The sequence below is a fragment of the Chlorocebus sabaeus genome, chromosome 14 (genome assembly GCF_047675955.1).
Source record: "Chlorocebus sabaeus isolate Y175 chromosome 14, mChlSab1.0.hap1, whole genome shotgun sequence".
NCBI lineage: Eukaryota > Metazoa > Chordata > Mammalia > Primates > Cercopithecidae > Chlorocebus > Chlorocebus sabaeus.
The window spans coordinates 100391238-100413353 of record NC_132917.1 but is presented as its reverse complement, the minus strand read 5'-3'; the positions used below and the strand labels follow the sequence as shown (position 1 = coordinate 100413353).

At 44.5% G+C, this 22116-nt stretch overlaps 1 protein-coding gene across 3 annotated transcripts in view; it reads left to right on the top strand.

Annotated features, from left to right (window-relative positions):
• AFF3 (ALF transcription elongation factor 3) overlaps nt 1-22116 on the top strand; it is a 620869-nt gene that overhangs the window by 540907 nt on the left and 57846 nt on the right. For all 3 annotated transcript variants that reach the window (XM_008008177.3, XM_038004212.2, XM_038004211.2), the window contains one exon: nt 18836-19022. In XM_008008177.3, the coding sequence (XP_008006368.2) occupies nt 18836-19022 (187 nt within the window). The remainder of the gene's footprint in view (nt 1-18835; nt 19023-22116) is intronic.

The following is a 22116-nucleotide window of genomic DNA, read 5'->3' as shown; positions in this document are numbered from 1 at the left end:
GGAGTGAATCATCTGTGACTCTGGCTCCAGGGTTCTCTGGTCTTTTCTTGGCCTCACCATTGCTCATCAGCCTAAATGGGAGGAACAGAAAGAATTAAAATAGAAATTAACACAGCTTCTAGTTGGAAATTCAGGTTAGGCATCTCTAGGGATAGTAATTTTTTTAAATGGTGTGTTAGTCTGTTTGCATTGCTATAAAGGAATACCTGAGGCCAGGTAATCTATAAAGAAAAGAGATGTGTTTGGCTCACAGTTCTGCAGGCGGTACTGGAAGCACGGCACCAGCATCTCTGTCTGGTGAGGCCTCGGGAAGCTTTCACTCATGGTGGAAGGCAAAGAGTAAGCAGGTGTCTCACATGACAAGAAGAGGGAGAAGAGGAGGAGGTACCAGGTCCTATAAACAGCCAGCTCTTGCATAAACTAATAAAACGAGAACTCACTCATTACCTGGGGGAGGGCACCAAGCCATTACTGAGCAATCCTCCCCCACATCCCAAACACCTCCCACTAGGCCCCACCTCCAGCAATGCAGATCAGATTTCACCATGCGGTTTGGAGGGGACAAAGAAGTGTCAGAGGGTCTTTGGGGTTTTTTTCTTTGTTTTTGGAGACCGGTCCTCACTATGTCACTCAGGCTGGAATGCAGTAGTGCCATCATAGCTCGGTGAAACTCTTAACTCCTTGGCTCAAGTGATCCTGCCACCTCAGCCTCCGAGTAGTTAGGACTACAGGTAGGCACCACCACCCCTGGCACATTTTTTTGATTTTGCAGAAACAGGGGTCTCACTATGTTACCCATGCTGGTCTCAAACTCCTGGCCCCAAGTGATCCTCCCACCCTGACCTCCCAAAGTGCTGGGACTACAGGTGTGAGTCACCACACCTGGCCTGTTTTTTTCTTTTTAATTAAGTATACATTTATCAAAGGGTATTAGAAGTGACAGGGACCACAGAAATCATCTAGTCCAAGCCCATCTCTTCATAGATGGGGAGACTAAGACCCACAGTGGGGTTACCAGCACAGCTGTGACTAGAGCCCTGGTGTGCAGGTTCCTAGGCCCACTGCCTCTCTCCCCGAGTCTCAGTTGGGATGACCCCCCAAGCCAGCCCTGTTGGTCTGGAGCAGATGTCTAGCTAATCTGGTTTGTCTGGAACACCCAGGATCTCATGACTGGAGCAGGCCTTCTGCATGAGAGAGGCACCACTGATTGCCTGCTCAGCAGGCACCTGTCACTTCCTGACAGAGACGCCGTTTGGGTCACCCTCCTCTGAGTGCCAGAGTCTTCAGGGGAGGTTGGTTGTCCTCCATACTAAGGGGCGACTGTTAATTGGCCTAAGCTAGCATTTGTTGCCTTATTACCCTCGCTGTGGAACCAGTTTAGTCATGGGCATGTGGTGTCATTCAAGCCAGTGAGGGGTGATCTACTTAGCAAGGGACACAGGGCAGTAATATCCCTTTCTCTGGACACTTTTGTCATCTGCGTGAGAGAACCGCAGCAGCCATCAGGGGAGTGAGGCAAATCCACCTAAAGACAAGCCAAGGGTGGCAGTGAGGACAGACAGACGGAGCCCAAGTCCTTGGTGAGGCCCCTGAGCCTCAGAATGACCCAAATCTGGGCACGGCCCTCCTTAGGGGCTTCTGATGGCAAGACATGCATGTTCTGTGTTTTCACTCATTTTAATTGTGGTCCCTGTTCCCTGTCACCAGACACAGTCTATCAGCTGTGCTCTGTGATGCAGCCTTTGAAAAGGACGAACAGCACTCCCTGCAGAAACACCTGAGTAATATTTTACACATTTGCCCTGAGAGTCCTCAACCAAGGAACAAACCCAGCTTGGTTTATGACAGTTAACAAGATCACAGCTTGAGCTGATACGGCCACAAGCCTGTGTCTCAGATGCTGTAATTTGGCTTCCATAAAAATCTTTTTCGCTCATCATCCTTAAGTCTTGTATTCCTCAGTGAGATGCAAATGAAACACCACATGCTGCTGACATTCATAGCTCACTTTATTTGCTTTAAACATAGGAGAGAAATGAAACTGGTTTGTTCAGACAGAGACTGGGTTAGAAGGAGGGTTTTCAGGAGCAGGAGCCAAACATGGTTCCAGACTAAGATCTGGGCACTGCCATCGCTTTGGGCCCTTCCAGTCTCTCTTGGGAGCTTCCTTTGACCTTGTTCTGAATCAGAGCTGTCTGGGCCAGGCATGGTGGCTCACACGCGTCCTCCGAGCATTTTGGGAGACCAAGCTGGGAGGATTGTTTGAGGCCAGGAGTTCTAGACAACCCTGGCCAACATAGCAAGCCCCCGTCTCTGAATGAATGAATCAATCAGTCAATCAATCAGAGCTATCTGTAGCTTTGCACTGAAGTACTCAGGTTTATGGAAACAAAAGAGGAGACTCCTGAGAGGTCGTGTTGCAAAACTCACTTGTCGTGCAATCTTGTACATGCCGCTTTCCTTTTCTGGGGAGTTGGACTAGCTGATCTCTTCAGTTCCTTCCTGAGAAAACATTTATAATTCTGCAAAATGACCAGATGGATCCTGTGAGTTAACAATGCAGGTAAACCGGAAGAATTCTTACTTGGTGCGGCTACTATGTTGGAAAAAGCATTACAGTTACTAAAAATTAAAGAATAATATTGGCCGGGGGCAGTGGCTCACACCTGTAATTCCAGAACTCTGGGAGGCTGAGGCAGGCAGATCACAAGGTCAGGAGATCGAGACCATCCTGGCTAACATGGTGAAACCCCGTCTCTACTAAAAATACAAAAAATTAGCTGGGCTTGGTGGCAGGCGCCTGTAGTCCCAGCTACTCGGGAGGCTGAGGCAGGAGAACCCAGGAGGTGGAACTTGCAGTGAGCTGAGATCGCACCACTGCACTGCAGCCTGGGTGACAGAGTGAGACTCTGTCTCAATAAATAAATAAATAAATAGAATAATATTAACTAGTAATTGAGCATTTGCTACGTGCTAGGCACTATGTTAAAAATGTTATGAGGCTGGGTTCGGTGGCTCACACCTATAATCCCAGCACTTTGGGAGGCCAAGGTAGGCAGATCACCTGAGGTCAGGAGTTCAAGATCAGCCTGGCCAACGTGACAAAAGCCCATCTCTACTACAAATACAAAAATTAGCTGGGTATGGTGGTGGGTGCCTGTAATCCCAGCTCCTCAGGGAGCTGAGGCAGGAGAATCGTTTGAACCCGGGAGGCAGAGTTTGCAGTGAGCCAAGATAGCGCCACTGCACTCTAGCCTGGGTGACAGAGCAAGACTCTGTCTCAAAAAAAAAAAAAAAGAATGTTATGAGCATTTTCTCATCTAAGCCACCTAGCAACACTATGAGGTTGTCACTTTTGTTACCCCTTTAATGTCAGTGAGGTAGCCAAGGTGCAGAGAGGGTAAGTAACTTCCCAAGGTCATATAGCCAGCAAGCAGGCAGTAAAACGTCCACTTGGGTCTGTCTAACTATGCACCATCCTGCCTCACGGGGCAAAATGACCTAATGTATCCAACTGGGACCAGAAAGGCTAGTAATTTATCCCCACTTGTTGGGAAAGTTTAACTCCTGAGAGAACACAGGGTAGTATTAGGAGCCCGAGATCTGGGCTCCAGCCTCTTTCCTCCACTAACCTGATGTGCAGCCTAGAGTGAGTCACTGGACCCCTCTGCTCTGCCTTCCGTAGACATAACTGTAGCTGACTTTCCCACTCCATTGGTTTGTTGTGAGGCTCAGAGGTGGGACTTGAAAAAAAATGCCTTGAAAACAGTTAAAGAATCCTATACATTTAAGCATTTCTTACTATTAAGCAGAGTTAAAGAATCCTATACATTTAAGCAGCTCTTACTATTAAGCAGAGTCAAGTAAGGACAAGTGACAAAAGAAAAATATAGGTTACCTGAACTTCCGCAAAATTAGAAATGTTTGTGTTGTAGCAAATGATACCATCAAGGAAGTAAAAACACAAACCACAGACAGAAAGTACTTGCACAATGTATATCAGATAAACAACTTGTATCCAGAATATATAAAGAATTAATGTAACTCAAGTTAATAAAAAGGCCAAAGGATTTGAATACACATTCTCCAGAGAAGATATGCAAATGGCTGACGAGCACATGGAAAGATACTGAATGAATATCATTCGCCTCTGGGGGAATCCAAATCAAAACCGCAGTGAGACACCACTTCACACCCAGGGTGATGGGCAGAATCGAAAAGATGGACAATAACAATTGCTGACGAGCGTGTGGAGAAGTTAGAACCCCATGCACTCCTGGTGGGAATGCAAAGTGGTGCAACTGCTTTGGAAAAGTCTTGCAGTTCTCAAAAGATTAAACTCAGAGTTAGCAAAGGATCCAGCAGTTCCTCTTTTATGTATATACCCAAGAGAAATGAAAACATATGTTCACACAAAACTTAGACATGAATGCGCATAGTGGCATTATCCATAGTAGACCAAAATGGAAACAATCTGATGTCCATCATCTAATGAAAGGATAAACAAAATGTGGTATATTCATACAATGGAGTATTATTCAACCAAGAAAAGCAGTGAAGTGCTGATACATGCTACAGTATAGATGACCCTTTAAAACATTACGCTAAGTGAAAGAAGTAGTCACAAAAGACCACATATTTACATCATTCCCTCTCTATGAAATGTCTAGAACAGGCAAATTTACAGCTATAGAAAGGAGATTAGTGCTTGCTTAGGGCTGGGGTCAAGGGAAGCTTGGAGTGGGAGGAATGGGAGTTGACTGCTAATGGATACACAGTTTCGTTTCGTTTCTTTTTTCTTTCTTTTTTTTTTTTTTTTTTTTTTTGAGACAGAGTCTTGCTCTGTCTCCCAGACTGGAGTGTAGTGGCGCAATCTCGGCTCACTGCAACCTCTGGCAATCTCGGCTCACTGCAACCTCTGCCTCCAAGGTTCAAGCAATTCTCCTGTCTCAGCCTCCTGAGTAGCTGGGACTACAGGCACCCGCCACCACGCCCAGCTAATTTTTTTTGTATTTTTAGTAGAGACGGGGTTTCACCATATGGGTCAGGCTGGTCTCTAACTCCTGATCTCAGATGATCCACCCGCCTCGGCCTCCCAAAGTGTTGTTTTCTTTTAAGGAGGATTAAAAAATGTTTTAAAATTAGATCATGGTGATAGTTGTATAATCCTATGAAGGTTATAAAATACATTGAATTATAAATTTTAAATGGGTGGTATGTAAATTATATCTTAATGAAGCTGTTAAAAAAAAAAAGTCAAAGAACTCTGGTAAAGTGTTACTGCCATATGGATTATGGAGTTTCCATGAGGATGGCAGTTTGAGGCCGCGCTATCCAAAGGCCTCCTCGAACTGAAAATATGTCTGAATAAATGGAAGGACTATTATAAATAAGTACATGGGTGGCAGGATCTCTAATGGGTTATATTGCCTTAAAACGCTCCCAATGCTTGGGGTAAAAGAGGTGTTCCTCACAGTACGGCCTCTCTCTTCCAGGATTGAAGTAGGGAGCAGATGGGTTTACAGAGGTGCCCCTCAACATGATTTCACCTCTGTAAGCAGTCCCTGGGAATCTAACGCCTGAGGACAGGGCTAGAAAGAAGCTCCGAGTGTCGGGCAATTCTTGTAGCCCAGAATCTCCCTGCATTTCCCCATAGACCTGGTGCCTGAAAAGCCATCGCGTGGGAGCTTCCCTGCCCACATCCAGCAGCTGCAGAGGCAGGGAAAGCACGCAGAGGAAGTCGGAAGCATGCGGAAGCCGTGTCCTGCCAGCAGGTCAGATGAAGCACTGCCGAGGTCGTTCGCTCATCTGGGGCAGCCTGCTCACTCTTGGCAGCTGGAGGGCAATGGCCCCCAACCCCTGGCATGGCCGTCCCACCCGCCAGCCAGTCAGCTTAACCTCCGAAGAGGCAGCGCCTCCCATCCCATGCACCCTGGCTCCCACACGCCCACCAGATGGCCGTCACTCCGTCCACGCGTTCAGCTCCCTCTGCCAGGGGAGAAGTTGTCCAAGTGGATGTGCTCAGCTTTCTCATGGCTGGGCCCAGGCCACATGGCAGCTCCCATCCCAGTTGTCAAGGAAGGATGTTGAATTCCCTGCTTGAGGTTCTCTCTGGGCCAAGAAGGGCTTTTCAACTCAGTGTCTCTAGTGGCACCACCCGCCTGAAAGAGGGGGAGGCAAGTTTGTGTCACCAGAAGGCAGCTGCTGCTTGTCACAGTCTCTCAAACAGTGCCCAGGACAGGCGGGAAATGCAGCTGCAAACTGGTCTTGCCAAGCTGTGTGGTGCAGAGGGGGCCTGGCCAAGCCAACACAGGGCTTTCAGAGAAGGCTTTTACAGGGGACAAGCCTGGCATCCTCCAGGGCCCTCCGCCATCTGGACTCCCAGCCTAATTCATGTTCGGACATAAAAAGATCCGCAGCCATTTCCATGCTCTCCAGTGACATGTACAGATCTCCAAAGACACTTACGTCCAAAGGACAGGCTGGAGGACTCTACCCCATTCAAAGCCTTGGGTCCAGAGAAGACGGCTGTATAGAAACTGTTCTCTGATGGACTTTCAGTATTAAATAAATATGTTATTCCATTATACTCAGAAAAACTTTCAAGCCCAGGAATCTTTGGGAACCAATGCATGTCTGTACATTATTGTATTTTTTCTTTATTTGTGAAATGCCTTTCTCTTTGGTGTTGCCACCCATGCATCTTTGTTCAACTGAAAGTAAAACTTTGTTCCCAATATGACCCAGAGCTCCAAGCATAGCTTTTTTGTCTTGGTTCATCTACAGGAGAACGTTCTTCACCCATCTGAAAAAGAAAAGCTGATAAATCCAAAAGCAGGGCTGAACCCTGAACAAAAGAAATTGTATTTCTTAGCAAATGTCAGTAGTCAGGTAGTGATGCTGTAAACTCAGGAATTCCATACTAAGAAATGTTTCAAGTGTTGGAACAGATTCCCCAAGTCACAGCGCCCCTCTAAGCAAGACAGCAGAGGATCCGGCAGCTGGTTAAGAACTAATGGCTTATTGTCACCTGTGACATTTTATGTCATAAAGGGTACAAACCCAGGAAGTAACTAGGACCCCACAAGATGACATCTGTCTCTCTGGTATCTCAAATTGGGGTTCAAGCCTTGTGTCTCAGCACTCTTCTGAAATTGGAAGTTGGGCCTCAGCACCTCACTCTCTGATACGTCTGTGTAAATGGCCTAATGGGCTGGTCAGCAGGATCTCTGAATTCTTTGGTTTGTAACTGAAAGAGTTCCAGATGCTACAATAGCATCCGCAGTGAAATATGAGACTTGATTTATGTCCAAGTTTATGGACCTCCTATATTACTGAGTTTCTCCTCAGCTAAATGTGGCAGGTTCTGTTGACTTTTATTGTTCCCTAAGGCCAGTAGAAGGTTTCAGGGCCCTTTGGGATATCACAGTGGTGCGTAAGTCTTCTTTATGGCCTAATCCTTTCCCCAGGCCATTCCCTACTCCCATCCTACTCCCGGTTCAGAGTTAATGAGCTGTGCTGCCTGTCCCTCCTCTTACCTTGTCCAAATCGGCTCCAAACAGCTCCAAGGTTCCTGCCCCAGGCTGAAGCCACTGACCACTAAGGTTTCCACATGTGCTAAGCTATCACACATTCCCATCCTGTTTATTTTTGGACTTAAGTATAATGTTTATCCCACTGAAATGTCATCAGGTATTGAAAAGCATTTTTCTAAATGACTATTTGATCAAACAAGACTTAAAAATGACTTCGATGATCTATTTAGAAAGTAAGGAAAATAAAAACAGAACATAACAAGGATGATCGCCTGCAACCATGGGTATACTCAGGCAGAATGATAGTCGCAGAGGCTGCTATTATTAAGGAAGAGTAAACATAGCTGAAACAAGCCTTCAACTCAAGAAGTTTGTAAAAGTATTATACATAAACATGAAAAATGTAGCAGCAAAGCCAGAAAATACTAGAGTTATTATGGTATATCAGTCAAAAGCTGTTTCTAGAAAACTTTTGGCAAATATAATGAAGAAACAAGAGGAAAAATTTAAAAAGAAGTAATATAATAGACACCATGCTTTTATTATAAGATAATATTATATAACTTTTGTGGTAATAAAGTTGAAAATGTAAATTAAATAGAATCTTTTGGGAAAAAAAATTTAAAAATTGACACAAGAATTAATGGCCAATAACCAAATAATAAATTGTGAAAGATATCAAAGAACTGCCATTCTTAAAGGTTCTGAGATTAGATGATTTTATAGGTGACAAATGATTTTAAACTTTCAAAGAACAGATAACTTTCATATTACTCAACATTTCCCGGAACACTATGAAAAGGTAAAACACTATCCAATTGATTCTTTTAAGCTAAACCCATCATGATACAAAGCTGTCAAAAATCTCCCCCAAAATGTAAAATATGTCAACGTAAATATTTAGTTCACCTGTGAATATCAACCCCCTAAACTCCTAAACAAAATGCTAGCAAGCGACATTCAGGAATACATGAATAGTCATTTTCCACAATCACATAGACTTGAAAATGGTGTCATGTGTTTTACTGGTGAAAAGACAATGAAATTTTGAAAATATAGAAAAGTTCAAAAACCATTTAATCCCCATATTTCCACCATCCAAAAATATCCACAGTTAACATTTGAATATCCTTTCCGCATCTTTTTCCTCTGTGTGTGTATTTTTACATAACGGTGATCATGCTGCTTTGTAGTCCACACTGGCGGGGAAAGACCACACGCTTACACCCTCTGAGTTTAGATGAGGTCCTCGGCTTATTTAGCCAAGGTCACAGGAACGGCTAAGGCGGAGGTGCTCCCACAGAGCTGGAACAGGTGTGCCGTGCACCAGCTCAGATCCCAGGTGCCCCGAGAGGCTCTAACTCAATCTGGAGCAAAACCCAGCATCAGCAAAACCCTATCCTCTCCCAGGGAAAAAGCAAAGTCAACCCTTAGATATTCTATCCGTTTCTCTGTCCCCAGCTAACTGGAATCCTGGAAAGCCCATTTCCTCACAAATCTATTGAGAGAATTTTTCACTATGAACATAACATTTAAAGCACTCGACTTTCTATCCTTAACACTTTTACAGCCTCATTTCATTTGAGTCATTTTTCTCACGAGGCTGTGTACATTCTTGGTAACATGTCCTTTTCAGGTTTGGTATACACCCTTGTGAAATCTGAGCTTAATTCTCATAATAGCAGTTTTAAAATGAATGAATTAATGCCTAATTTGACTGGGTGATAAAATGGGCAGGAACTATAGCAGAGACTTTTGTAATTGTTTCATTCATCAGCTTTTGAGATAATTAACCAGAGCTGGAGGTTGGAAGTATTGAGAGAAGGTTCCTTTCTACTTGCTGAATACCAAGTGGGTGGTTGCCTGTTCTGGGACAAGATGTTAATGCACTTCTTCCTCCTCCTCCTGCTAAGTACAGCTAAACTCCATGGATGTTACATATAAAACAAACATAACAAGGCTGAGAGGCAGGGAGAAGGCAAATCAGCTCGGGCCTTCGGGCCCGAGGAAAAGACATGGTGGTGACTTCCCTGGGTTTCCTTTTTTTCCATATATAGCACAGAGTGGATGCTGGAGAAGCCAGCAACCTGGCAGCAGGCACAGACAGAAGCCACAGGAAAGCCAGTTCCCTGTAACCAAAGGGTCAGGAAATGCATATCCTAGCAAGATGAACATTTTTTTCTTTTTTTTTTTTAGACGGAGTCTCTCTCTGTCACCCAGGCTGGAGTGCAGTGGCGCAATCTCGGGTCACTGCAACCTCTGCCTCCCGGGTTCAAGCGATTCTCCTGCCTCAGCCTCCCGAGTAGCTGGGATTATAGGCACATACCACCATGCCCAGCTAATTTATGTATTTTTAGTAGAGACGGGGTTTTACCATGTTAGCCAGGCTGGTCTCGAACTCCTGACCTTAGGTGATCCACCTGCCTCGACCTCCCCAAAGTGTTGGGATTACAGGTGTGAGCCACCATGGAAAACTTTTAGACAATAACCACCCTATTCCAGACCATGGGAAAAAAAAAAAAAAACTGTGGCCCCCATCCCCATGAGCAAAGCCTGAGTCAGGGGAGCTTAAACGTCCACCTTCGCACAACTGTAGGGAGACAACCCTCCCTTCACCTGCCAACAAGGCATTAGTGGAGGCCTGCGAAAACAAGCCATATTTTTAAAAATCAACGTATTATCATACCAAAAATGTTCAGAATACAATAGAAAATCACTCATCAAGAACAGAAAACCAAACACCACATGTTCTCACTCATAGGTGGGAACTGAACAATGAGATCACTTGGACTCGGGAAGGGGAACATCACACACCGGGGCCTATCATGGGGAGGGGGAAGAGGGGAGGGATTGCATTGGGAGTTATACCTGATGTAAATGACAAGTTGATGGGTGCTGATGAGTTGATGGGTGCAGCACAGCAACATGGCACAAGTGTACATATGTAACAAACCTGCACGTTATGCACATGTACCCTAGAACTTAAAGTATAAGAAGAAGAAGAAGAAGAAAAAGAAAAAAAGAAAATCACTCATCATACCAAGAACCTGGAAAATCTCAACTTGAACGAGAAAAGACAATCCACAGATGCGAATACTGAGACCAACACCGATGTTGTAATTATCTGACAAGCATTTTAAAGCAGCCATCATAAAATGCTTCAATAAGCAATTAAAAACAGGCTTGAGACAACTGAAAAAGTAGGGGGTCTCACCACAATGATAAAGAAAATACAAGGAAAAGGCAAATAGAAATTTTAGAACTGAAAAATTCAATAAGCAAAATTTGAAAAACTCAGTGGGTGAGCTCAACCACAGAATGAAGAGAACACAGGGAAGAATTAGTGAACCTGAAGATGGAACAAGAGAAATTGCCTAATAGGAACAACAGAGAATAAACAGACTGGGGGGTAGGGAAGGACAGAGCCCTGGGGACCTGCAGGACTGTAAGGAAAGAGCTTACATGGTTGTCATCAGAGTTTCAGAAGGACAAGAGAAAGAGAGTGAGGCTGGAAATTATCCAGAAAGTATTCAGACTCATAATGGCTTTAAAAATGCCAAATTTGGCTGGGCACGGTGGCTCACGCCTGTAATCCCAGCACTTTGGGAGGCCAAGACAGGCGGATCACAAGGTCAGGAGATCGAGACCATCCTGGCTAACATGGTGAAACCCCATCTCTACTAAAAATACAAAAGAATTAGCTGGGCGTGGTGGTGGGCGCCTATAGTCCCCGCTAGTCGGGAGGCTGAGGCAGGAGAATGGCGTGAACCCGGGAGGTGGAGCTTGCAGTGAGCCGAAATCTGGCCACTGCACTCCAGGCTGGGCAACAGAGCCAGACTCTGTCTCAAAAAAAAAAAAAAAAAAAAAAAAAAAATCCTAAGGTGCAAAAAAAAATAAGAAAATAAATGGTATTTGGTAACTGCTCTATGGAGTAGCCATTCTTTTATTCCTTTACTTTCTTAATAAACTTGCTTTCACTTTAAGAAAAAAAAGGTGGGCTGAGAAAGTGAGAGTATTTGGTTCACCCCTTGTTTGTCCCTGGCCCTACTAGTCTACATTCCTGAGTGGGTAAAACTTCTCCTGGTTGGGGTCTCTATATTTTTCTGTTTTATATTGAGCCATCTCAAAACGTGTAATAATGGGCGGTAGATGAGAGGTCTCGGAATGGTGCCTCCCCAGCTTTGTCCTACCCGCAGATGTGTTTCATTGCTAAAATACAATGAAACTTTTCATTGTTAAAACTTGTCAAATTAGTCACCAGCATTTTAAAATCAGGAGATTTGGTATAAACATAAGGATTTGAGACTTCATGTGAAAAAAATCAAAAGATTTGATAATAATGAGCTCTTGTCTCCAGGTACAGAGGTAGGCTGGCCTGGAGAAGCAGCATTCGACCTAGTGGGGTTCTCCAGTTTGGTTCCTTCCCCCCAGCTGGGGAGCTGAGGGTCCGCTGACATTTATAATCACATGTTACACATTTGTCTTGCTTATACCTGAACACTTCCCTCATGGATGCTACTTGCGTGGCCCCTGTGGGTTCTCAGTTTTCAACCTGATACACATGTAAACGGTAGCGTTCTAAAGTTACCAGTTTTAAGAACTCCCACAATTCCCAAGGGAACAGAAAAAAAATACATTGCCTGAATAAATTAGATGATTCCAATCCTTAATGTGGCAAGGGCTGCCATAGAGACGTGGGCAATGTGCTGGAGGGACTGGGGAGGAAACATCACTGGTGCCTGGAGGAGCTGGGAAAACCTTTACAGAGTAGGGAAACATAGCCGCTTAGTCCTGCAGGAGGAGGAGGTAACAGTAACTCAAAGGAAAAAGAGAAAAAGGACCTTCTGGCACAGAAAATTGCATGTGCAAGGACAACCTGCTTGAAACAGACCCAGCCTGTCCAGATGCTGAGAAATGTATTATTGCCAAGGTTTAGGGATAAACCCACTGAGGTGAAGCTGGAAATCTGGTTGAGACCAGACCCTGAAGAGCTTCAAAAGCCAAGTTTTATAGAGAAATCATTCTTGGAAATATTGCAGAACAAACAATTACATTTCAGGATAGAAGCAACAGCCTGCCAGTTGGTTTTTTTTTTTTTTTTTTTTTTTTTTTTTGGACGATAACTCTAGCAATAGCAAACCTCCTCAAGCCCGCATTTACCAATTTTACTTACGTGGTATGGTGTTAGATGAATTGATATCAATACTGATGCTATTAATAAAGGATTGCTGTTGCCAGGACACTGGTTACGGTTTGGATATCAAGCATGTGTTCTCACAGAGTGTTGAATGAGGAGGAGGAAACATTATTATTCAGTCAATCCCAGTGGAGTGCCCACAGCATGTGTGGTGCGGTGCGGGCACCACAGCTGTCCACACAGCACCAACCAAGCAGAGAGCCTCTCTCTAAGTTACCTGTCAGTTAAAAGTGTGTGGACAGTTTTGGTTATGTCTTCAGGCCCCACAATACACTTGGCAGGCAGGAGCACCCTTGACTGTGAGATCCAAGATTTTGTCATTTGGGTTCCAGATCTTTTGGGTTATTTTTTGTTTTGTTTTTTGGTTTTTTTGTCTTTTTGTTTTTGAGACAGAGTCTCGCATTGTCACCCGGACTGGAGTGCAGTGGCACAATCTCGGCTCACCGCAACCTCCGCCTTCCAGGTTCAAGCAGTTCTCCTGCCTCAGCCTCCCGAGTTGCTGGGATTATAGGCGCCCACCACCACACCCAGCTAATTTTTTATATTTTTAGTAGAGACAGGGTTTTACTATGTTGGCTGGGCTGGTCTGAAACTCTTGATCTCGTGATCTGCCCACCTTGGCCTCCCAAAGTGCTGGGATTACAGGCATGAGCCACCGCGCCCGGCCTCCAGGTCTTTTACTTTACAGTCTGCATTCACACTTAGCCAAGGCTGGATTCCAAAAGGAAGGTGTCACTGCAGCCATAGGGAGAAACACACCAAGCAGATCATTTAGAGAAATCTGGACCTCTCTTGAAGGTGTATTTGGCTCTGACCACTCACAAAACCAGTCAAACATTTCACGAAATCAAAATGCAAAAAGTAAACAAACCATCCGAGAGGGAACTGTGCTTAAATTATAGCAGATGAAACTTAGAGTACATTTAAAGAAATATTCTCAGAAAGGAAGAAGTCCGTCTTAAAGGTTGCTGAAGTACTCTCAAATATTTTTTAATTGGAAAACTGACATGATAACCTTTTCAAAAGATTCAATCTCTTTTTTTTTTAATTAAAAAAAAAAAACTCATTAACCCAATGATGGATTTTTTCTCTTTACTTTTTTATTCAGTAATCACACATGAACGCCTGTTATGTGCCAGGCACTGTGCTGAGCTTTGGTGACACAAAGACTTTTATTCCATGATCTCAATAATGTTTTACGGCTGCTGTCAAATGGCACCGTGTTCATGAGATGGCACTGGGTCCAAGAACTTGGTAGGTAGTATGCTAAAAATTGTCCAAGTTTGTGTCATCATGTCAACCAATCCACGTTATCATTTCAGGAAAAAATCCACTATAACATATTTTTTTTTTTGACAGGGCCTTGCTCTGTCACCCAGACTGGGGTGCGTGGCACAATCATGGTTTACTGCAGCCTTGACCTCCCAGGCTCAAGTAATCCTGAGTAGCTGGGACCATAGGCACATGCCAGCACACCCAGCTAATTTGTTGTTGTTGTTGTTGTTTTTTTGGAGGGGGGAGGTTTGGTAGAGACAGGGTCTCACTATGTTGCCCAGGCTTAAGTTAATTTTTTTAGGCATCTTTGGTACGTAAACATGACAACCAATCGGCACACCAAAATTTTCAGTTTGCAATTTTAAATATATAAAGCCTAGGCTGGGTGCAGTGCCTCATACCCTGTAATCCCAGCACTTTGGGAGGCTGAGGTGGAAGGATTGCTTGAAGCCAGGAGTTCAGGACTAGCCTAGACAACATAGAAAGATCCTGTCTTTATAAAAAAGACAAAAATTAGCCGGATGTGATGGTACATGCCTGTAGTTCTAACTACTTGGGAGGCTGAGGAGGGACGATTGCCTGAGCCCAGGAGTTTGAGGCTGCAGGGAGCTATGATCGCCACTGCACTCCAGCCTGGGCAACAACAAATTCTAGAGATGTGTGTATATGTGTGTGTGTGTGGCTCAGCCGAGTCCATCCTCTCACTAGTATTTGTCTGCAGGGAAGTCCATTCCTGGCTTCCTCATCTTGGCTCTGCCACCCTCACTGCTGCAGTTGCTCCACGGTGGGTAAAGCAGCTGCAAGCACCCGTGGTGGGAGCAGTCACTACACTGAAGCCAGAATGGTCAGCTGACGCCCAAGGAGCTGCCTTCGTGGAAGTGGGGAGAGTGATCTTGATCCCACAACTGGAGCTACTAGCGCCATCGCAGGAAAGTCTGCCCCCATCTTTGCTATGACTGTTTCTAGATTATAATACATAATCTCTACCGGGACCATTGAAACATGAATATATTTAATCCAGACATCGTAAATTGCACAACCCTTACAAGTAAAGTATGAAGAAAAACCTAAACTCTTGGCTCTCTCGGCTGTTTTAAAAACAGATAATAGTTATGCCAGTAAAGCTGTCATTTTAAGTGAATTTCGTAATTTAAGAAAGGAAAACATTAAAGTATAAGGTTTTTCTGCCAATATAATTCAGATCGGAGATGCTGCCTCCTTGGGCTAGCGTGCCTCATCACTTCAGGACCGAAGCCATTAAAGGCGGGCAGCGTGGTAACTATTGAATGGGCACTTTCCAAGAAGTTGAAGTGCCGCTTTTCAAAAGACAGTCACTTTGGGGTGCAAGCCACAAGGAATCCCACACACCTTGCTGCCTGTGCTGTACACACAAAGCCCAGAGTACACAGAACCAGCATCGCATGTTTTTTTGTTGAGTGCAAGCAGATAGAATGTACTGATTGGTTTTTCTATGGTGTCCAATGGTTTTGATCACCGATCAGAATGTTCTTTATTCATCTTCATTTGCTAATCGTTGGCAGATGTCACTCCAGAGGGTGGCAGAGAAACGCATATCTTTCCTCCACATCTGTGTCCCCCAACCCCATCCTTTTAACAGGGAAGCTTTTGAGCCATGTGTTGTTTTGCTTTTTTGTTTATTTTTGTGTGTTTCCCCCCGTGTTTGGGGTGTTTTGGGACCTACCAAAAAACTATTTTTTTAAGTTAAGGGGCACATGTGCAGGAAGTGCAGGTTTGTTACATAGGTAAACGTGCCATGGGGGTTTGTTGTACAGATTATTTCATCATCCAGGTATTAAGCCTAGTACCCATTAGTTTGTTTTTCCTGACCATCGCCCTCCTCCCATCTTCCACCCTCCAGTAGGCCCCAGTGTGTGTAGTTCCCTTCTCAGTGTCCATGTGTTCTCATCATTTAGCTCCCACTTATAAGTGAGAACACGCGGTATTTGGTTTTTCTGTTCCTTTGTTAGTTTGGTAAGGATAATGGCCTTCAGCTCCATCCATGTCCCTTATAAGTGAGAACACGCGGTATTTGGTTTTTCTGTTCCTTTGTTAGTTTGGTAAGGATAATGGCCTTCAGCTCCATCCATGTCCCTGCAAAGGACATAATCTTTTTTTTTTTTTTTTTTTTAATGGTTGCATTGTATTTCATGGTATATGTGTACCACATTTTCTTTATCCAGTCTGTCATTGATGGGCATTTGAGTTAATTCTGTGTTTTTGCCATTGTGAATAGTGTTGCAGTGAACATACGTGTGCATGTGTCTTTGTGATAGAATGATCTGTATTCCTTTGGGTTTATACCCAGTAATGGGATGGCTGGGTTGAATGATATTTCTATCTTTAGGTCTTTGAGGAATCACCACACTGTCTTCCACAATGGTTGAACTAATGTACACTTCTACCAGCAGTGTCTAAGGGTTCCTTTTTCTCCACAACCTCGCCAAAACCTGTTATTTTTGGACTTTTACATAATAGTCATTCTGATTGGTGTGAGATGGTATCTCACTGTGGTTTTGATTTGCATTTCTCTGATGATCAGTGATGTTGAGCTTTTTTTCATATGCTTGTTGGCCGCATGTATGTCTTCTTTTGAAAAGTGTCTGTTCATGTCCTTTGCCCACTTTTTAATAAGGTTGTTTTTTTCTTGTAAATTTGTTTAAGTTCCTTATAAATGCTGGATATTAGAGCTTTGTCAAATGCATAGTTTGCAAAAATTTCCTCCCATTCTGTAGGTTGTCTGTTTACTCTGTTGACAGTTTCTTTTGCTATGCAGAAGCTCTTTAGTTTAATTAGATCTCATTTGTCAAGTTTTGCTTTTGTTGCAATTGCTTTTGACATCTTTGTCATGAAATCTTTGCCCATTCATGTGTCCTGAGTGGTGTTGCCTAGGTTGTCTTCCAGGGGTTTTACAGTTTTAGTTTGTAAATTTAAGTCTTTAATCTATCTTGAGTTGATTTTTGTATATGGTGTAAGGAAGGGGTCTAGTTTCAATCTTTTGCATATGGCTAGCCAGTTCTCCCAGCACCATTTATTAAATATTCCCCATTGCTTGTTTCTGTCAGGTTCTACAAACTATTAACCTGGATCCCAGATGTTCATGTTCAGTCAGAATTCAGTCGTCTTTTTTTTTTTGTGATTCCATTGATAGTAACCATCTAGATTCAGCCAACAGGAAAGACGGATTTTTGTTCATAAGGAAGGAAAGAAATATTACAGCCCCTGAGCTCTAACTGTCCCTTGCCCTACTCTGTCTTAAGATCCAGGATCCCTCACTCAATTCTAGACACAAATAACAACAGGCTGGAAAAGAAAGTGCTGCAGCTCAGGCAAGGCATGAACGTGTAGATGTTGTCTGATGCTGAAGAATTTTGCCAGACAATCAGTATGGGTGGCAACATTGGTGAAAGAAATGAAAACCCCACTGGGGAAAGTTGTATCCAAACTCTAGTTCCCCTAACCCTGCCGTTCCAAGAGGTGCTTTTATTTTTAGCTATCCTGCAAGATAGTTTCTTGTCTGGTGGTTTTTATAGAAACAAAGCTCCAATGAGTGTTGCCTCCATCCCCACCCCCATACCCAGGATTTATGAAAGTCCTCGTGGGGCAAAGCATGTATCAAAGATTTAAGGGATGGGTGAAAGGAGTCCTTTATCGTGTCCAGGCCGCTTTGCACTTGAGACCGTCAACCCCCACAAGCTCCCTGGCCCCTGGCCTTCACTGATGCTCGGTCCTATAGCAGCACTGGTCACAGGTGGAAGCAAGCAGGTATTTGCTGACTCAGCATACAAGAGTGGCATTTTTGGTAGTTAGAGCTTGACCTCAAAAGAACACATTATGGTGTCTTTCAATTTTGTTAATAAAGGATGTTGAAGATGTTGAATATTATGTGAGTACTGAAATTTTCTTTTTTGCTCGAACACATTCTGGGTGGATGTATGCTATTTGAATTTTTGTGGTTAATGAATTACTATTGGAAAGCATCAGTCAGTTTTTCTTGTTATCTTTGAGTATGTAATGACTTTCTGGCAAATTTCAGCATGGATGTCAACATCGAGTATAAATGTGAAATGCAGTTCCTATAAGCCACAGCACTGGGATTGAATGTTAAAGCCCAGAATATACAAAAGTGTGTCAGTGAGGGATCTTCAGTTCTCTAGGAAAGGGCTCAAAGGAAGGTTACAGTTTATAACTACATCCCAGCACCTGTAATCGCTACAGCACTCAACTACAGGTGGGAAAAGGGAGGAAGCAAGACATGAACTTGGACAGTGCCTCGGTCTCTGGAACCTTCCAGCAGGCCATGAAAGCTCAGAGCAGAACGCCGTGCCCTTCCTGAGAGCCCTCTGCCTAATCCCTGCCATCATGCTGCATTTTCCTCTAGGGCAAAAATAAAGCAGTCATTTTCATGCTTTGCAAAATAGTTCAAGCTTTTTGGATTTCCTTGCATTTTTGTAGATGATTGGATTTGGGGATGCATTTTAAAAGCCATTCCCAGAACAGCAGCAAAATAGAAACAGCCATTTGAATGTTACACCACCTTCCCTTCCAAAATGGCCACACGAATAACCAGTGCCCGACTACCAAGGGGCACCAACTTCACTCCCGATTTTATTTCTGTATATGAGTTGCTTTAACCTTTAGGATGACTTTGACCTCGACGCCTGCTCTTTGAGTTCCAGGTCATGGTTGACAGATGTGTAGGCCACGTGCCTCCTCCCTCCTTGGGGTGCATGACAGCTTGGTGGTGTTTTCCTGTTTGCTCACTTGGCTTTCCTTTCCTCTCCTTCCCGGGGGCCTTGTGGGCTGGCAGCACCGTGGTCCAGCAGCCCAACTGCAGAACCTCAGTGCCTTCCAGTAAAGGCAGCAGCAGCAGCAGCAGCAGCGGCAGCAGCAGCTCCTCCAGCGACTCAGAGAGCAGCTCAGGATCTGACTCGGAGACCGAGAGCAGCTCCAGCGAGAGTGAGGGCAGCAAGCCCCCCCACTTCTCCAGCCCCGAGGTAAGTGCTACCTGGCTCAGGCCCCTCCTCTGCCCACTTCTGTCTCTAGGATGATAGCAAGTCCTGGCATCGTCCCTGTCACACTGCTGCAGGTCTCCTCCCTCCTGCAGACCCCCAAGCCAGGTGCTGGACAGGAGGAGGCTGTGGGCCTCGGGCTCCACATTTTCCCCATGCTGTCCCCACCTCACAGTGTCCTAATTACACAGCTTCCTTTGAAGTACAGAAACATCAACTTTCATTGCTCCCAAATCTCTATCTTGACTTCCAGAAATTTCCAAGTATGCTGTAAACATCACTGACAGGAAATAACCTATGGCTCAGGTCTCCCTCGGGGTCAGCCAGGGCAGTCACTGGACAGGGCCACTCACTGCCTGGGAAGTGTGGCCACCCGTAAATCACAGGGAAAGGGGTTTTATGGATTGGACGTGGTCAGATTCTTACCTCCTTACGGTTTGTCACAGATCAGAAGAACAAGGGCTATAAATATTAATAAAACCTTCTTAACTGTGTTTTCTTTGTGAAAATATAAAAAGAAAAATTAGCATCAACCTACAAAAAGTGATGGATGAGTATCTATGTGGAAGATTTAGGTGCCTCCTATAAAAACATTAGAAGGTACCAATAAAAACCATTGCTATTTCTACTTTAAAGTAGAAAGGGGAAAATTAAATAGTAATTCAGAGCACGAAGATTCTTGGGAGAGGGCCGAGAGAGACTTCCCCAGGCTGCAGAGCTCTAAGCGTAGATTCTAATTTCTAAACAAGGAATAAAATAGAGTTTCTTCTTGAGTGTGTAAATATTTGGCATGACTATGATGGTCAGGTTTTAATTTTTTATTTGCAACCCTCTGTACCATGTGGGGGGGCCATATTCCTAAATAGGCTCTGAAATGGAACTAAACCCACTTCTACAAACCATCATAGTGGGAGGGGAGCACCTTAATGGGCCAGATCAGCCTCCCCGTGTCCAGCTTTTATAGCTGTGCCTTAGATGTTATCATACCTGAAAGCAGTGGCATTTCCATCTCAGGTTCACAGAGTGGCTCTTCAGTCCCTTCAGGTTTTTCCCCTCCCTACTTCTTTCAGGAGGCTGAGGGTTTTTGCAGGAGCACTGTGAAATCAGGGAGATTTTGTTTCCCCCCACTCCTCATTTTCTCCTCAGCACCTTTCTGCCCTGCCTCAGGACTCTCCATTCATCTTGAACCATGCCGTCTCTCCACACTCTCCTTCCCATGAGGTTCTGTCTCTGTCTCTCCATCTATCCATCTATCTGTCCATCTATTTATCCAACTGTCTATCTCTGTATAAGGAGAAGGCTCTTAGCAACATTAACCTATGAAAGCCTTATGGTAACATAACCCTGGCTTTTCCCAGAAACTATTATTCCTTCAGCATAATTTCATTTACTCATTCATTCATTCATTTACTCATTCAGAATTCATTCAACAAATATTTACTGAGCATCAGTCACACAGTACTTGGCCCTGGAATATGCAATTATAGGACAGAAAATGCCCCTATCTTCATAGAGCTGACATTCTAATGGGGATAATTCAAAATGAAAAACATACAGGAGTTAGATAAAGTAGAAGAGTTAAGCAGGCTTCTTTAAAGCCTGCTTTATGCTATACTTTGTGGAGAAATTCTGCAATATTTAGTTATAAGAAATAACTGTGTCTCAGGGACAGTGCAAGGACAGGGTAGGCAGTGGGGATATCCAAAAAGTGTTCATGTCTCTGAAGATTCCCCCATCCAGCCTCCTCCCTGTGGCTTTGCAGGTTAAATTCATGAATGTTCAGTCTTATTTTCATCCTGAAATATAGGTCCTAGAGCTCCCGTGTTGACTGAAACCTCATTTAAGACCAGTACAGTTGGCTGGGCGCAGTGGCTCACACCTGTAATCCCAGCACTTTGGGAGGCCGAGGCAGGTGGATTACGAGGTCAGGAGTTCGAGATCAGCCTGACCAACATGGTGAAACCACGTCTCTACTAAAAACACAAAAATTAGCCGGGCGTGGTGGTGGGTGCCTGTAATCCAGCTCCTCAAGAGCCTGAGGCAGGAGAATCACTTGAATCCTGGAGGCGGAGGTTGCAGTGAGCCGAGATCACACCACTGCACTCCAGTCTGGGTGACAGAGACAGACTCCGTCTCAAAGAAAACGAAAAAAAAAAAAAAAAAAGAGCAGTACAGTTATAAAGTGCTTTAAGCCAGTGCTTTTTAAATGTCACTGAGATAATTACAAAGACTTGAACTCTTGGGTGATGAAAGGAGGCTCTTGTCACTTCTTCCAGCAGCTATCAGAGGCCCCTCACTAAGGAGAGGCGCCAAGAGCCTCCTAAAGGAGTCAGTCCTAAAAGTTTAAATCACGTGAGGCTACGTGTGGTTTTGAATTCCTGGCTTCCCTACACAGAGGACTGCAGAAGCAGCAGGTCATGTGTTAGCCACGCTGCACGTTCGTTCTTTCTGCAGGAAAGAAATGTATTTGTTGGAATAAAAGCAAAGTTCTTTTAACATTTTTCCTAAGGATAATACAGACACGCACACCCTTTAGAAAGAAAATGGGTTTGCAGACTGCAAATGGCAAAGGCGGGAAGTAACGTCACCCTGTGTGTCCTCCACAGCTGTGCTGCCTGGTCTGGCGGAGCTGGCCCAGGTCACCTTACAGAGAGCAGTGAGACTCCTCTTCCTGAACCCCACATGACAGTCGGGCTCCTCCTAGCCATGCACCTCACATTCCGCTGCTCAGACCAGTTTGTGCTGCTTTGAAGCGGAACGCCTTTGTTCCTCACTCCCCTGTGGTAACATCCTGCTGTGGGCGTAGGAGGCGCCCTGCATTCTCCCCACCGTGTTCCAGCACTCAGAAAACCCACTGGGCTCAGCTGAGATGTGTAGGAGATGTTCTTTCTGCTGTGTGTGTGGAGAGCCAATTTGTTTCACGTAAATCACTGTAGTATGGTAATGCCATGTTCCCACGCGGCATGGAGGGGCCTGCTCTGTGGCATGATGTGGGCCTCATTGGTCTCAGACTACTTTTTCTCACCGGAGTCTAATCTGCTTTCCGGGCACTGTACAGCCTCTTATACCAGAGCTTTGC